Genomic DNA, 18,077 nt, shown 5'->3' with positions numbered 1-18,077 from the left:
ATATAGTACACTGAACCAATTATTCCGCTCTATATAGAAGAGAAGAAACTATCCCACCGACACTACCCTAGCTTTAGCAGCATCTCTCACTCGGTGAGGGAGTTAGGACCCTACTGTCGCTAGACAGCTGGACCACCCCAGTTCAACAATTGATAATACTCTAAAAGTAGGCAACTACTAAGGATTGGAAGGCGCTGCACAAGAGACGGATGATGCATGAAAGAACTAAAATTTTTAATAGTTTAGCGTTGATACTCAAAAAAATTTTTAAAATCCATGGAAAGATAAAGGACCTATTAATGTTTCAAATCTTACATGATTTCGCCCAATTTTGAAATTTTAATTTTACACCCTGTATCCGATTCTTCCCCTTAGACGTAGTTTACGTCAAAAATTCAAGAGCACATGTTAAGAGAACAATAACTTGCATATAGGGGTGAAATAATGGTATCTCCTTTGCTTACTTATGCAGAATGATTGCTTTGAATTTCAGCACTGTACGGCAAAGGACCAATCAAGGTATCATCTGCTTTCATCGCATCAAAACAACGGCGGCACTGTATACGAATATTTCTCGGGTTTTGCTTATAGATTGATCCATTATTACGTCGGATTTGGGCTTTTGGATATGGGTGTAAAAAAACATGGGGTAAATTTGAAATTCACCTCAGAATCAATTGTATAATGAAATTAAATCCAAATTTTTAACAAATTTAATGAAGTGTAAAATAAATGGAAATAAATTGCAGAGATAGATGTTCCACGAGATAAGAAGGCGTAACATGTTGAATCGATGGATTTACTAGGAATGCACTATTGGTCGCCTGTAGACAGAAAAACATTTAAAAACAAAAATCAGAATAACATACTATTTGAGTTTGATGTTGCAGTATACTTACACATATGCGATTTTTCATGTTCTACTAGCATTCGCTTTAAAATAAATGCTTTGTCACAACGTGAGCACTTGTGGGGCTTTTCGCCTGTAAATAATATAAAATAATAATTAGTACATTTTGAAAAATTGTAATTCTTAATAAAATACAAATACACTCACCAGTATGAGTCATCTCATGTCTCCTACAGTTGGTATGATGAGCGAAGGCATGGTCGCAATACCTACATTTATACGGACGTTCACCTGTGTGAATTCGCATATGATGTTGCAAGTTCAATTTCGCTTTGAACGTTTTTGAGCATATCTGTTCAAACAAAAAGTTCTCAAATCAAATAACTTTGAAATGACTGCGAGGTGTATTGTTTTCTTACCTTGCATTCGTACTCCCGATCGTCTATATGATTCAACATATGTTTCTTCAAGCCACCACTCTGTCTGAATGTTAAACCGCAAACATTACACTGCAAGGTTAAGTGATATTAACAATTAATTTTTGGAAGAATGAGAATTAATATTTTTGCTAACCTGATGGATATTGTCATTTGTATGCATGTGTTCTATGTGCTTACTCAAGGTGTACTTATTAGAATAAGTCTTTTCGCAAATCTCACATTGAACGGTACCGATGCCATGTTCATTTAATTCGTGCCTATTCAGTAGAACAGTAGATGAGAACTTTTCATCACAATGAGGGCACTCCATGTTCTTTTGACGGTAAACCCGTCTCTGATGGCTGGTTAGCCGAACTTTATTGGAAAATCGTCGGTAGCAGACCTGACATTGTTCTGGCAAATGTCCGGACTCTAGGTTTGCTTGCTGCTTGTCGATCCAGTGGGATGCGTGCGCATGAGCGATCATTTCCGCTTCAGATGTAAATGATTTACCACATTTCAGAGCGCAGCAGATCCAACCAAGTTCCTGTTTTATATTTTCCTTGAATTGTGATATCACGGTAACGTGATCATCGTCTGAATGGGTTTTAAGATGCTCCCGCCGTTTGCCGGGGACTTTCAATCGAAGATTGCATTGTTTACATTCCCAAATCTTTTTTAACGCCCGGACGCGCTTTTTGTGTCTGTTCACACCATACGTCGAGTCGTACTTGCGTAGGCAACCGTTGCAAAGTACTTTTTCGCTAGGTTTCGTTAGGCTCTCTTTTTTCCAAACATGATTTGTCTGACGATGGACTTCCAAATCTTCAGCGCAAGTGAATATTTGCAAACAGCCACAACAAACATGGCTACGTGGCGGAATTTTGATAACCGTATACAGGGTTCGCTCTTTGCGTTTCAATTCATCTTCACTTTGAACAGGCTTTTTCTTAAGCAACGGTTTCATGCTTCGCTTTGGTTTGCATTTTGCAGCATATTCTATCTCATCAACAGTTTCATTCCAAGCGACATCAACATCCGGTTTAAGCATTACATAATCTGACACTACAATTTCGCAAGTTTCGTCAACTAGCTCTTCGTTTGTTAGGCTTCCTGGTTCAGAAGTATGACTCACGGATTCAACTTCGGCGTATGATTCCTCAATTATATTTTCCACTGGTTCAATTTTTAGAATTACAAACTGAGACATTTCGTTATTGATTTCCGTGGAAGTAATATCTTGGCCTAGCTCCACTTTACAGAGCTCACGTAATTTATTGTCGGTAGAACGGATGGTATTTACGAAGGTGACTAACATTTGGAGGTTTTTGAAGCAATCGTTACAAATAACTGAAGGCAGGCTGTCATCCTGATAAATCTGTCCGATATATATATCAAAATGAAATTCAAACAAGAAGTATAATTATTGTAAACAATTGAAATTGTTGTTGGGCTATGTAAAAACGTCCAAGCATAGTTCTGCCGTAATCTGGCGAAGTGACATATACGCCATTTTCCAAAAATGATGTTAACGAGTAGTACTCATCGTACTCTTTAACAGAAAAAGGAAAACATGTACACTGTAAACCCAGCAATACTCATTAAAGAGTGAAAAAAGAACATTTTTTACCGATGTATGGAGCTGTCAAAATAAAGAGTAATTTATTTTTGATAATAATGCTTATTTTGTGCCCACTTTCATGTTCCTTGTTTTTACCCATTAATGAGTGAAAAATAAGTTAAGTTTCTAACAAACGTTTGGAGGAGCTGTTGGCAGAATGGTAAGTTTTTATGTTTACTTTTAATATTTGAAATAATCAAATAATCTATATTTCTATTCCAGTTAGAAAACGAGAAAGCAGATGCCTATTCGCCGACAACGTATTTGAAACACCCTGTGGCGCAGCATAAGGCTAAATAAACTGGTCCATCCTCGAATCAATTTTGGTCGTATACATCAAAGGCGAGCATCAAGGCTGGTGGGGATCATTTGGGGCCGAATCAGGAGATCCTGCACAGTGCTCAGTCGGCTGCCGTGGCTGCCAGTGGTCTACTACCGGAGAGGAATTTTATACGGTAATTTTGATACTTCCAGATAAATGCCTTTTCAACTAACCGGTTCTTTTCCGCAGTAATCGAATAACGTCGGGACCGCCACTGCTACATATATAGCCATCGATACCAGCAATTAGAAGGACGTCCTTTGACTGATGGCGATAGGACCGGGAAAATATAATAAATGCAATATGATGTGCGATCCGGTGAGGCTAAACAGGCCAAAAAAACAAATCTTTATCGAGTGTCAATTTTTATTGCTAATATTTGAATTATTAATAAAGAATTTTTCCATAAACCCCATATTAACACGTTGCTTGTTTTAACTAAATTGAAATAATAAATGCTTTTTTAATTGCCAGCAAGAGTAAAAAACACCCATTTTCGTCAATTTCTAATTTCGAATAATGAGTAAAAGTTACTCTTGAATTTGACGTACAGTTCCTTTACCCATTAATGAGTAAACGCTGTTTACTCTTTTAATGAGTTGAACTATTTAACTTCATAGTGGGTATTTTTTTACCCATTAAAGAGTACTTTGGTGGCACAGTGTATGTTGTAAAATGGCTAAAACGTCACTTTTTCAGATTACGGCAGAGTTGTTCCTTGATATTTTTATGCGATGCATCTTGTATTATTCCCCTTCACTGTGCCACCAAAGTACTCTTTAATGGGTAAAAAAATACCCACTATGAAGTTAAATAGTTCAACTCATTAAAATGTTTTAACGTCAATGGAAATTTCTGCTCAATAGATAAATCCACCTAGCGGTGATGATGCCTTTCTCGCTCGTTCAAAATGGTTAATAAACATATATGAAAATTCAAAAATAACAATTGGTGAATAAGACTTATTTTTCACATTTGTTTATACCAGATGAACTGGCCTAGGGTCGAAAATCTCGTAAATAAAGATAGATTGAATTGAAAATTCACATTTGTTTATACACATTGTAATAATTGCTGCCGGATGCAATTTGTTGCAAGCAAATCGGATGAGGTTAAGTGCCCGGAAAATGTGATGAGGTTGTGCAATTGCACAAATCGAGTTTCAGACATAGTATAAAAATTTGTATTTTGGCCATAACTTTTGAGCCCATTCCCCAGTTCGGCCTGATTTTTAATGTGAAACAATGGGACAGGATTCCCCGTTTAAATAATCGGTTCAGGATAAGATTTCGAAAAATGAGTTCCGTTCCGTTTTGAAGCCAGAATCCAGCTGAAATTGTTGTTTTGAATAATATGATTCTTCATAGAGATAAAAATTCAGTTGACCATCCCCGTCAAAAATTGTATTTCGTTTCATTGTTTCAGTCGATTCTTTGGCTTATTTAAGGTCAACTTTAGAGCGAGATGGATCAACTAGGTCCGAGCTCGATATGACAGACAAAGAAAAAATATGGGTTCTTTGAAGCCTCTAACTATTAAATCGAAATCAAAAACCGAAAACGTGTGCACTTGTTAACCAACCTGAAAAAAATCACTCGATGTTCGTTCAAAATCGGGCCAATCTTAAAAAACAGCACTTTTTCGATTTTTGTTTTAAATTTAAAAAATACTTAAGCGAATAAAAATTTTTGACGGGAAAGGTCAATTTTTGCTAATGAGTAGTTCCGTTTTTGTCATTATCATTCAAACACTTTTCAACAAGATTTATGAATTTAATCTGATTTAAAAAAAATCTGATCAGAATTCTACTGGGGTTGCTTTTCTTTATATGGACAGTAGTAATTATGAATGTATGGTTAAAATTGATTATTTTGATTTCTAAACTGATCCAAAACTATTTATCAGATCACTCTACAGGTAAACTATCCAAGTACAAAATCTGATAGATTACGCGTGACAGAGCTAATGTTACCAAAATCAGAATTTTTGAGCTCATATTGTGCAATAATTTACATCGTAATAATTACATACCTGATATACTTTCAGAAAATCGAAAATCGTTGCTTGCCTTCGTGTAATTTGTTATGGATTGTGGCAAGGATGTTTTCGATCATTAGTATTGTGCCTTGCAAAAAAAGGACAACTTTCGTGATCATTTTCCAAGGCTCTCAAAGATGTGAAAAATTTCTCCGCAGTACAAATAGCACGTGCTATCCAAGCATTCACCGCCTGAAAGTACCACGTGGCGGCCAAAATATCGAATTGGCTTTTTTTTCTGGAGGTATGTTGTTCGTAGGCGCGTATTTTTCGTTGCGACCAAAAATAAGCGGAGGAGTAGATTTTTTTATGAGCGGTTTTATATAGGTTCGATAATTTAGTAGTTTGTCAATAACTCATTCCAGAGGTTAAATTTCAAACGTGATATGTGGAGGACTTCTAGAGCGAAGGTTTTTACAACTCTGCCTAATTGTTGTTTCTATTGCACTAATAACAGAGTTATAGCGCTAGTTGCAGTAACTTATTATACAGACTGATCGAAATTTTGTTATCATTTAGTATTAGTAACTAGTGCTTTAACTCTATTATTAGTTGAATCAAAACAACAAACTATTAAACAGAGCTGTAGAAAAAATATTCGCACTAGAACTCCGCTGTAACACGTTTGACATTTAACCTCTGGAATGAGTCATTATAGTTTGTCAATGATCGAACTAAGACTATTAAATGATCTAAAACATACTTGAATTATAGAAAAGTTTGGATACTTTTTCTACTGACTTCCTAAAATAGAAAGTTTTCTCCGAATCCTTCCAAAACTCAGTTTCTCCTACATAATCCGAGTGTTTTACAAACGAAATTAATATCCTATGGAAAGAACCACGCGAATAAGGTTGATATAGCCATTTAAATGCGAGTGTTCGGAATATGAGTCATTTTCGGGACTTAAGTCAAAACGGTTTATATTTTTCAACGCCCGATTAAATGCCACCGAACCAAAGCACAGCACCTGGTGCGTTACCGCACGTATGCACAAGCAGCCGATGTCTTGATGCAGTGAAATAGTTATTTATTGCAAATCGCGTAGCCTCTTGTTCTTCGAACACTGCCCTCTCAAGAAACAAAGGGGTAACGTGATAGGCTCTCAATCAGAGGATTTATGTTCGGTCCTCGTGTTTAGCCATCTTATTTTTTTCAAAACTCATATTTTCTAGGAGTGTGGTATAATATTACGCATTGCAAGAAAAGTTTTGAATACGAGAAAATTCAAACAAAATTTTTGTATTTAACATGCTAATAATCAATGGAACCTAATGCTGTGTATTGTTTATATTTATATTCATGGCATTTCTATAATTGAATCCATCTGATTATTTGGGATATTTGAAAGAATTCAGGTCTGAACTTTAGATGATGAAGGAGGTAGGAAATGAAACATAAATGCATAAATTGAGAATCGATATGTACTCAACAGTTTTCTTTAATGATTGTTAGCAGAAACAAAATAGCTTTTGAATTACCTTGGTAGTAATCAAACTTGCCCACCGAGTTTCAATAGAGAGTAAACGTAAGTGGAAAATTATATTCGATTGCTTCAATGCACAAAGAAAAGATGCCTTACTGAATAGAAAAGACAAAATTTTCAATCAAATTAGAAGCTTGCGAGTTTATGGGGCAGCAGACGCTATATCCAAGGAATTAAGACCGGGGATTTCCCTCTGCGCGTTATTTCCGCGCAGACATCCAAATTTTTCTTTTTTTCCCGTAATACTCATGAACCAGTTTCCCCAAATCTCATTTGCTCGGATCAACATTCAACCCAGCTGAGCTAAAAATAGAACATTGCCGCACGCAATGCGATGTGTGTTGGTGATGCTTCATACGGCAATATTCATCCGACGGCAAGAGACTGAAGCGACTGCGCACTGCGTCCCGCGTCTTCCCGCACACCAGCTGCGCTCCCACATGCTGATTGAACGCCACAAAGAATGATGCATGCATATGCGTAAAAATAGAACAGAAGCACGGCTTGCCGCTGATGGTACGATGGTTAAGCCGACCGATCCACAGTGGCGGAAACCCAGACAAAACTCAAAACAAATCGTTCTTTCGTGAAGCTGATATTATTTCAAATTTGCACATTTAGTCAATGATAATTCCTCAATTTGTTAATTGTAGTTAGTAAATTTAATTTTTGGTGACTTGGTTCAAGTTGATGGTGTAAAGTATCTCCTAAACATATATGTATGAGAAAATTAAATTTGACTGAATTTTGTATCGGGAAAGATTCGGAAAGAACTGATATGATGCATTGAAATATATATTTTGTCACTTAACAGTGGTTACCCGGATAAAAATTTACAGTAACTTGTATGACATAACCCATTGAAATACAATAGATTGTGTGGCAAACATTACAAACTATTGTATGCTTATTGTAAAATGTTCACGGTTGTAAAAGATCTTTATTGTACGTACATTAAAATAACAATATATTTAAATGTTTCCGATATATTCTATTATATTTGTATTGTTCGCTTATGTTTAGTATTGCTCATCCAAAAACTAAACAAATTTTAAAAGTATTCGGTTTGGATGATCTGGAAATCCGTCTAATGTTATTGAATTAATATAATTGTGGAATATTTCATGGATTTATTATATTGATGAAATAACAAATGAAAACAATAAAATTACAATAGCTTTGTTTGTTAAATACATAAAAATGTTATACCGATTCCCAAGTATATATTTTCATATTGCAGGTATTGTTGCAGGTTTAGAAATGTTATGCAATAAAAATTTGATTTCAAAAAATGAAAGGGAACAAAAACTTTTGCTTATCATTTTACTCGGAGAATGGCTGGATTCATTTGAGCGTGTACAGTTTTGTTTATAATAAGTGAAGAGATGAAAATAATGAAACTGTATGGTGCAGAAAGTGTCTCTTTCATTACAGTTTCTGGTGCTGGGCAAGCGATAGATCACTATGGCTTCTGTACCATGGTAAGTATCTAAAGTGTTAGACCGCGTTAGAGCAACATAACTGGGCGCGAGTATTTTGATCACCCTCACTGTACCGTGGACCCCCGATAATTTGAACGGTACCTCATTCAAATTAACGGGGTTCATTTTTAATTTGAACTTCTGGTTACTCTATTTGCATCAGAAAAACTGGTTTCTGGCTGCTCTCTTGGCTGGTTTGTTTTGATTCTGCATTCCGTTTCACGATGTTCCATTTTTCTTTTCTCGATTCCACGTGTTAAATGACGTTTGAACCATTTTTAATTTGAACGATGTTCAAACGAACGGGGTTCAAATTAAAAAGTGTTCAGATTAAAAGCGGTCATATTACCGGGGGTCCACGGTACTATCATTTTAGATTAGTCACTCTTTTTCGCATCGGTCACTATTTTCGGTATTTTCGGTTATCATTTTGGTGGCTGCATTTTGTATCGGTGACGTTCGATGTTTGATAGTTCATCAAATAGTAGCGCTGTTCAAATTTGGTCACCTGTCAGCTGCGTTACTGTTTTAGCAGCGCGTTTAGTAGCGACCGGTAAAGTGTCAAGTAATGATACTGCGCTGACAAACGGTTTATACTCACCATCGTTAATCGTAATCTTATACAACAAAAGTTCAATGCTCATCCCGAACAAAAAATAAATGAAAATTTTATCATCATAATACCTGATGACATGCCTGGTAACATGTATCCTTGTTCCTTTACAGAAATGAAGCTTATGATAAATAAAATACTGCTGCTTGCTGGTCACTGATTCAAGATCGTTCAGTGGCTACCATTGGCCAATCTCACCAACGGTATTTTTTTTCTTTTCTTCTAGACGTATTTTTTCTAATAAAACTGACATTATTTTATAATTTACATTTTTCACAGGTTTATATCTATATGTATTGTATATTCAGAACAAAGTTAGTAAGCTTTTTAAACCGATGTTGGATTTTTCTCCAGATACAGGCACCCCACTTAACTTTGGAAGTAGTGCGCTGGATTCGTCTAAAGATATTATCAATTTGGTGTAAAACCGAATTATAGCCCCTAACAAAGTTGGATTTTTCTCACAATCCATACGTTAAACCTAACTTCGGAAGTGGTGCGCTGTTTTCGTAATTAGGTTTAACGTATGGATTGTGAGAAAAATCCAATTTCGATAGCGGCTATAATTCGGTTTTCTACTGAATTTATAATATGCTAAACAACCAGAGGAAAATAAAAAAAATGTAGAACAATTAATTGTATTGTATTTTTATTGTAATATTGGAGTATAATGTATTCTAAATCCTGTTGTATTTCTATTGTAAAATAATAGAAACAGTAATTGAAAACATTTAAAACACAATGTTTTCTATTGTTTTGTCGCTCGAAATCATCCCATTGAAGAACCGTAAAATCAATTGTTTTGCTCCGAATTTTGTATGGAAAATTTTCGATTTTTTTATTGTAAAGATACATAACAACCCCCCTTTTTAATTGTAAAAGTCCCATTTACCATTCATTTTATCGTGGAAAACCATTATTTCTCATGTGATTTTATTGTCAAAATTCCATTATATTCAATGGTAAAAAATATGTTTTAAATGGTGTTGTAACAATAAAATTAATGATATTTTAATGATATTTTTTATCCGGGTAGTTTGGCGAATTGCGCCTTGCTGCACCAAAGTGGAAAATTTACTGTTTCAAGGTTAGAATTAAGACGCTGCTGTGATCCTAAGTCATGGGCTTCCGGAAGTCTTAGGATAGCATAGCATCGGATAACTATTTAAATTTCAAAATGAATTCAGCGTTACAAAATTACTTCGTAGGTTTAGTCGAGCATTTGTATGGGGGACCACCACTGCGCGACGGCACATTGCCATTCCTTCTTTTAGGCGCATTCGAATGGGAGAGCGTTGAACGTGTTAAACAAAGCACGATGCTTTTTGAAATTGCTATATGAGGACTGAGGAGTATTTACAGGCTGTTATATAGGGTATTTGTGCTTTTCTTAGCGCTTGATAGCAATAAGACATGAGAAAAGTTATGTCTAACGTTTAGCAGAGAAGAGGATTTTTAATTATTGAACGGATATCCTATCGTAAAAAGGTCACCCCAAATTACTATTTGGTAATTTGCATAGGGCACCCGTAACCTGAGGGGTTCTTATTTATACTTCCCATTATTATACACATATGTGTCTACTAGTTTGGATGTAATTATGCAATTATACCAATATAATTTTGCATTAACATCCTCAAATTAATAGTGAATCTACTTTTATCTCAATTAAAGAAACAGCGTATCCAAGCGAATACAATAGTTCATCTATTAGAGCATTATTACTGGACGCGAGTGTTTTGATCATCCTCGCAGCGCTGTCATTTTAGTTTAGTCACTCTTTTTCGCACTGGTCACTATTTTCGGTTGGTGGTTTGGTGGCTGCATTCCGTACAGGTGACATTTAATAGTTCATCAAATAGCAGCGCTGTTATCGCGCTACCAAATTTGATCACCTGTCCGCTGCGCTACTGTTTTAGCAGCGCGTTTAGTAGCGATCGGAAAAGTGTCAAGTAATGATACTGCGCTGCCAAACGGCTTATAATCACCACCGGCAATCTTGCTCTAAGTTAATGTATTGAAACTGTATATTTTAATAACCAACGGTAAAAGCTAATATTTTCTTTTCTCGATCCATTAATACTTCCAGAATAGGAATCGGTACCCTAGCAGGATAAACTCTGATGCTTATAGAGGTAATGAATATATGCCCAATTCGATGATTTATATTAGTATGTATCTTGTCACATGCTATGTGTATCGATGGTGCTGTGGTGTAGTAGCCGCTTCCCGATCAAGAGATCACGAGTTCGAATCCAGATTGGAGCATTTTGCTTTTTTTTTGCACGTAAAAACAGTTTTTTGGCCATAACTCCGAAACGCAAAGTTCAATCGATCTAATTTTAAATAGGAACCAATGGGACTGCATTCCGCGTCGAATGCAACTTGTTGCGAGCAAATCGGATAATGATAAATGCCCAAAAACGTGTCTCACACTTTTGTACATACACACACACACACACACATACATACACACATACAGACATCACCTCAATTCGTCGAGCTGAGTCGATTGGTATATAACACTATGGGTCTCCGAGCCTTCTATAAAAAGTTCGGTTTTGGAGCAGTTCTATAGCCTTTCCGTATACTTAGTATACGAGAAAGGCAAAAACGAAGAAATTTTATGTAACAACTCAAAGGTCACGAAATGAACCGCCTATGGCCGGAAATCTCATTAATCAAGATAATAATAATCAAAAGACGCTATAGTTGAGGTCACCTTCTTCAGGAAACTTAAAAGAGTATACATTACAATGTACAGTACATATAAAACAGACCATATTTAAACTAAATTAAGTCCTCACATCTCCATTGGTCGAAGTTCAAAATCCAAAAGGGTAATTTTAATTAGTTTCATAGGTATGATTATTCACCAAAGAAAAAGAGCAATAAAAATGTATGTATTATAATCGCCCATTTTTAAAATCACATTCATTTAATTTATGGAACGTACACACGGTCAAGCAGTTTGACCAACATAACACCTAAAATTATTTGTAATACATTAATAAAGCCATTCAAAAGTATGTGCCAAACTGCCAATCATATGAGCTCAATTTGTAATAGCTATATATTAAATGAAAGTATTTCTTTGCAAAAATGCATTGATGCAGCACATACCATCAGGGCTTCATTTAGGGGGGGGGAATGAATAAAATTACAAGTCGAAGTTTTTGAGTGTTGGTATTGTTATTATTTGTCAGATTTAAAGTTTAATATCGATTGGAAAATGGATCAAATTTTCAAAATTTGAATCAGTTCGTTTAAATAAATTTTGTGAAAACATTTTCATATGAAGCTGAACTTGATTATATCGACATAGTCTGACTTCACTGTTTCACTCACCTCAACACCAGCGTGATCGGCGATTATGTTCGCTATGAGTGCATCGTCCAACTCAGAAAATATCGAAATCAGCTTCTGCTGGCGCTTTTCCACGTTGGTCATACACGTTCGACACACTGCCATCGCTGCTTGCTAGTGGACAATTTTATGTTTGAATGTAAATAAGTTAACTACAAAAATACCGTAAAACAAACTTTTTAGATCTTGGATTCCATCATCGACATCAAAGCCAGAAAATACGACGATTGTAAACAGAACTTTGGTGAGATGAGAATGGCAGTGATCCGCATAGTGAGTGAGATACGAAGAAAAGTGAGCTACAAGAAAATGAGTGTCTGTGACATGTGTGTAGTATAGATAGTAGAATCTATAGATGAGCGAAAGCATGGCTGAGTCAATTTTTTTGCCCGTGCACACGCGCATATGACGTCACAGCCCTTAACGTTTCCATTGAAATCGTGACGTCATGCTCGTTTGGAGACACGTTTGACAGTTCGTTTGGAGACAGTGGATTTATCTTCGCTCATCTATATATTCCACTATCTATAGTGTGTAGTCATAACTGAACTATTGGTATCCCGAGCAAACAAAAAACAGGTTCAGGATTGTAATTGTAATATTCCGTAAACGGTAAAAATTGGAAATTTTGTTTTCAAAAAAATTTAAATAGGGAGAATGACGGCTTTGGCAGGTTTTGTTCTATTATTGGCAGGGGGGTTTTGTATGACTGACTAGGCTCAAATTTGGCCTAAGCATTATTTGCATATCAAAGAATATTGTGGCCAAATTTCATAAAATTTGGTCGACAAAAACCCCCTGCCAATAATAGAACAAAACCTGCCAAAGCCGTCTTTCCCCCTATGTGCAGTCTGCACCCAAAACGGAAAATGTTATAACTATAGACGAATCCAAGTAAAAATAAGAAGAAGACACACGACGGTGTTAACTTTGACAGATCCTACAGCACAGCATAGGAAGATAATTTTAAAATGCTTATTATAAATTCTAGACAAATTGTAATTAAAATCTGATTGATGTACGATACGGAAAAAGTTCTGAATAACATATTCGGAAGCTTTTCTCAATTTTTTGAATATTTATTATAAGCATTTTAAAATTATCTTCCTATACTGTGCTGTAGGATCTGTCAAAGTTAACACCGTCGTGTGTCTTCTTCTTATTTTTACTTGGATTCGTCTATAGTGTATGCAGTTATGTATGAGACGTCGCAACTCAGTCTATCCGGAACAAAGTTAGAACGCTTTTTATACCGAAGTTGGATTTTTCGCCAGATACAGGCAACTTTCTCAACTTCGGAAGTAGTGCGCTGGATTCGCCTAATACTATAGATAGTAGAATCTATAGATGAGCGAAAGCACGGCTGAGTCGATTTTTTTGCCCGTGCACACTCGCATATGACGTCACAGCCCTTAACGTTTCCATTGAAATCGTGACGTCATGCTCGTTTGGAGACACGTTTGACAGTTCGTTTGGAGACAGAGGATTTATCTTCGCTCATCTATATATTCCACTATCTATACCTAATACTAATGACACACTGATGGTATCAAGGAGCTAGACCAAAGGTGACGCAGTTGCAATCGATAGTGTGCGTGATTTTTGTGTAAGATACACAAATGTCAAAACAGTAAAACTGTCAGCCATGTTGCCTACGTCACTATTTGTGTTTACTTTCAATCGATAGTGAAAAAGTGTCGGAAAGTTAACTTTTTATCAAGTTTTATTTCATTTCGTGCGGGGTTTTATTCGTTTTGACTTCAGTTCTCGATCGGTATTTTAGTCATGCCGCGGTGTGCAGTGAATGTGTGCCAAATAACCTCCGGAGAGGCAAAAAAAAGTGAAAATTTAATCAGCTTCCACTCGTTTCCAAAAGAGCCCACGAAGCGGGCTAAATGGCTCAAGTTTTGTGGAATCATGAAAGATCCTGGTACAGTATTGTACGTTTGCTCCCAACACTTCAACCCGGATGCATTCGCGACAAATGCCACCATTAAACGCGATTTAATCAGCTGTGGCCGGAACATTTTGGTTAAAGATGGTAAGATTGAATATTCAATTTCTTCATTCAGTTCATTAATGGGTTGTTTGTTCTGATTTTAGCTATTCCTTCAATTCGTACCGTGGAGGTGGGCAGTTCTACAGACCGTTGTAAACGTTATCGTCGCAAAGAACAAAAAGCACTAGTTGCACAGTTACTGCAAGAATACGACGAGTCGACAGTGGGACGCGATGATAATATTGCCGGTGCAGAAAATGCATCCGTAGACTGTGCAATCGAAGACCCTTCAGATACGGTTCGTGGCTATTCAAACATGGATGTACTGCTTGAAGCAATTGAATTAGCTGTACCAATACCACTTGATCGAATTTCAACAAACCAGCTGGCGTGCAGTGAGTTTGAGGATATCAGAATTGGCGATACCTTGGAAGACTCTGGATGCCAAGATGTTCTCAACTCCACTTTGCTCGAAGACGTTGAGACAGTTCCAAGCAACAAATCGGAGAAAATAACCACGAAACGTAGTAAGAAGTTGGACTACCTGGAGGGATTGGCTCGAAGAAGAAAAGCTAAAATAAAATTGCTCCAGAATCAGGTAATAAAACAGGGTATTTGTTATACTTCTAATAACATGTTTATATATTAATAACATTCGAAAAAATGCATTTTGGATTGAATTGCGTCGTTTTGCCTTTCTCGTTCATGTAGAGTATTACGAAAACACTCAATCACAGATAACAGATATTACACATTGATCATTTAGCGATGAAATTCATCATAGTGCAAATATTTATCGACTTGGCAAACTGCGTGTGTATGTATGTGTGCAAAAAAACTCACTCACTTTTGGGCACTTATCTTTAACTGATTTACTCACAACAAGAGATCACTATGCGCTCAAAATGAATGATCAAAAAAAACTATTGCTTTATAATGCACAGAGGATATTATTACCGCTAGGTTAATTAATCGAGGTTTTTTACTGTTATCATACCTGATTTTTGTTGGAAAATTTATTGAATTAAATAAAACAATCTACAATCAATTGTTTTTCGATTGTTATGGATATGGATACATGTGATTAATTCATGTTGTAGTGACCCTATATCGTATTTTTCCTTAATGGTTTGGGCTGAATATGTACTAACAAACTTCGTTTATCAACAGCTGAAGGACAAAAATCATCGTATCGCGATTCTGACAAAACTGTATCAAGACAAAAAGCTGAAATGAAGGAGAAGGATATTAATATTGAACGGCTTCGAAAAGCTTGCGAGGAATTCCAACATGTACCAGAACAAGTCACTGGAGAAAGAGTTAGGCAGGAATTAAGCAAGCTATTCACGGCTAATCAAATCGCGTTGATTTTGGGAGATCGAAAAAAAGTGACATGGACGGCGAAGGAAATAGCCAATGCGTTTTCATTGAGGTGAGTAGCAGAATCACGTACACTTATTACGTAAGCATTTTTTCTGGGGCTTTTGTACTCACACTCCCCCCATGTGAAATTTCTTTCATACAAATGATTTTTTATTTGTATGATACGTAAGAAAACGACCAACCCCCTCCTCCCTCTATAAGTGCTTACGTAATATGTGTACGATCCCAAAGCGCATATTTTCAAAATGTTGGAATTTCAATCAACCAGTTTCATTTTCACCGACACATTCTTTATCACCGATACACTAACCCTACAATCATGGATCACGAACTATTATGAGTCATTTACAATTGACCAATATACTATATATAATAGCCCTGTTTGTCTGTTCGGTGACTAGTCAACAAGATGCAGCACGCGGGTCATTATCACAAAAATAAAATATTTGACACTTCAATTCTTTATTCCTATCAGATGCAGAAAACAAAACCAGTGAGAACCTTAGACAACCAGACACAGCATATGATGAAATAAATCACAGACAACAGACGTTGAAAATTTTGATTTTTTAATGCATGAATTAATGAACCGTTTATATTGAACAAAAAAAAACACTTGCCACGGGCGCTACTGCGTCCACTAATAAACTAGTTCAATATAATATATATGTGGACCATTGTGGGGTCAGTGTACATCTTCTTCTTCTTCTTATTGGCATCCCAGTCAGCACAAGATCGTATATGACGCCATATAAGATGCTAAAGTGGAGGCGATATAGGTACTTCCCCATACAACATGTACGTATATCCCCTCCACTTTAGCATCTTATGTTGCATCATATACGATTTTGTGTTGAATTGGATTACATCCCTACAGTGGGACAGAGCCGCCTCGCAGCTTAGTGTTCATTAAGCACTTCCACAGTTATTAACTGCGAGGTTTCTAAGCCAAGTTACCATTTTTGCATTCGTATATCATGAGGCTAACACGATGATACTTTTATGCCCAGGAAGTCGAGACAATTTCAATCCGAAAATTGCCTAGACCGGCACCGGGAATCGAACCCAGCCACCCTAAGCATGGTCTTGCTTTGTAGCCGCGCGTCTTACCGCGGGGTCAGTGTACATACGAAATAAATTTGCTCTGACTGTATTTTTTGCACATCTTATAGGTACCACAGCAAACCTGCCTATGAGTTACTTCGGAAGGAATTCCATTATCCATTGCCGTGTGTTCGCAGTTTGCAAGAATGGGCGTCATGTATCCAAATGAGAAAAGGTGTGTTGGAAGACGTACTGACTCTTTTGAAAATCGCCGGAAGTCGTTTCACTGATCGAGAAAGAGTTACAGTTCTCGTTTATGATGAGATGTCTGTGGAAAGCACGGTTGAACTAGCCAAACGGAACGATGACGTGATTGGACCTCATTCAGAAATGCAGCTCGTGATGGCGAGAGGATTGTTCGCTCAGTGGAAGCAACCCATTTTCGTAGATTTCGACAGAAAAATGACCAAATCTCTACTCGATGACCTTGTTTCTCGTTTGAGCGATATAGGATTCACTGTAGTCGCAATTGTACACGACTGTGGTGGCGGAAATTTGGGTGTTTGGAAGGAAGCTAGTGTGAATCACGAAACAGGTCAGACATCAATGAAGCACCCAGTTTCTGGCGAGGATATCTTCTTTTTCCCAGATGCACCGCATTTATTGAAACTTCTGAGAAATTGGCTGCTAGACCACGGATTTATGTACAAAGGTAACTCACACATTCCTTTCATTTTCTTCAAGACTGTGTAACTGAGTTGCGCAAGTTATGCCACTGAGCTATTTAATTAGACAGCTTATAATCCTTTCTAATATTCGAAATACTCAACCCTCATTTCACGTCACTTATAGGAAGGACAGAAAAATAATTTTTGTTTAATTTATTAGCATTTCTATTGGGGCTCATTCACAAATTACATAACACCTCAAGGGGTGGGTGGGTACACAATATTGCGTTACAAAATACAACAGTTTGTCTATGGGGAGGGTGGGTTTCGTTAGTTCTGTTACGGGTAACGTTTATGATAATAAAGTAATTACTAAATAAATTCAAATTTGACAGTATTATATTTCACTATGAAGAAAGTTAAGGTAGAGTTCACTAAAATACCAATCTATCATTTTTTTGTGAAATTTTAGTAAGACGTTATGCGTCACAGATAGGGATGGGAAGGTATAAATGATATGTTACAAACAAGTCACAGAGGGCTGAGTGGGGGTTCAAATCTGTGTTTTTTAGCGTTATGTAATTTGTGAATGAGCCCTTAATCCATTGATCTTTGGACACTTCAACATAATACAGAGTCACAAAAATCCAAAAACCCAAATTGGATATGTTAGGTCTTTATTAATACCTCTGGTAAAAGGCAACCACTCACTCATCATGCATGTATCCTGAGCACCCCTAGGGGTACATAGGGCCAACGTATAAATTGGTATAAATTAGTCAATGTCA

General features: G+C 36.6%; 2 protein-coding genes across 2 annotated transcripts; one reads left to right on the top strand and one right to left on the bottom strand.

The window, feature by feature from the left end:
- Nucleotides 1-654: 654 nt before the first annotated feature.
- Nucleotides 655-12,465, bottom strand: LOC134221317 (zinc finger protein 883-like). Its single transcript, XM_062700518.1, has 7 exons — nt 12,372-12,465; nt 12,178-12,309; nt 1,424-2,647; nt 1,270-1,359; nt 1,058-1,202; nt 900-983; nt 655-824 (listed from the first exon to the last, which is right to left on the bottom strand). The coding sequence occupies exons 2-7, from the start codon at nt 12,298-12,300 to the stop codon at nt 814-816; spliced, it is 1,677 nt and encodes a 558-aa protein (XP_062556502.1). The 5' UTR covers nt 12,301-12,309; nt 12,372-12,465; the 3' UTR covers nt 655-813.
- LOC134221318 (uncharacterized) lies at nt 12,304-17,261 on the top strand. The gene is made up of 4 exons (XM_062700519.1): nt 12,304-12,489; nt 13,960-14,236; nt 14,299-14,792; nt 16,750-17,261. The coding sequence occupies exons 1-4, from the start codon at nt 12,445-12,447 to the stop codon at nt 16,771-16,773; spliced, it is 840 nt and encodes a 279-aa protein (XP_062556503.1). The 5' UTR covers nt 12,304-12,444; the 3' UTR covers nt 16,774-17,261.
- Nucleotides 17,262-18,077: the final 816 nt, after the last annotated feature.

The sequence above is a fragment of the Armigeres subalbatus genome, chromosome 3 (genome assembly GCF_024139115.2).
Source record: "Armigeres subalbatus isolate Guangzhou_Male chromosome 3, GZ_Asu_2, whole genome shotgun sequence".
Classification (NCBI taxonomy): Eukaryota; Metazoa; Arthropoda; class Insecta; order Diptera; family Culicidae; genus Armigeres; species Armigeres subalbatus.
Note: the sequence above shows the minus strand (reverse complement) of the source record. Positions and strands in the feature narration are given on the sequence as shown.

What these genes read in the sequence shown, in the direction of transcription:
- LOC134221317 (XM_062700518.1), bottom strand. Translation starts at nt 12,300, where the DNA reads ATGGCAGTGTGTCGAACGTGTATGACCAACGTGGAAAAGCGCCAGCAG. An exon ending in CAAATGACAATATCCATCAG is followed by an intron (nt 1,360 to 1,423) that starts GTTAGCAAAAAT and finishes TTAACCTTGCAG; the next exon opens with TGTAATGTTTGCGGTTTAAC. An exon ending in ACATGAGATGACTCATACTG is followed by an intron (nt 984 to 1,057) that starts GTGAGTGTATTT and finishes TATTATTTACAG; the next exon opens with GCGAAAAGCCCCACAAGTGC.
- LOC134221318 (XM_062700519.1), top strand. Translation starts at nt 12,445, where the DNA reads ATGAGAATGGCAGTGATCCGCATAGTGAGTGAGATACGAAGAAAA. An exon ending in GAACATTTTGGTTAAAGATG is followed by an intron (nt 14,237 to 14,298) that starts GTAAGATTGAAT and finishes TTCTGATTTTAG; the next exon opens with CTATTCCTTCAATTCGTACC. An exon ending in TAAAATTGCTCCAGAATCAG is followed by an intron (nt 14,793 to 16,749) that starts GTAATAAAACAG and finishes CACATCTTATAG; the next exon opens with GTACCACAGCAAACCTGCCT.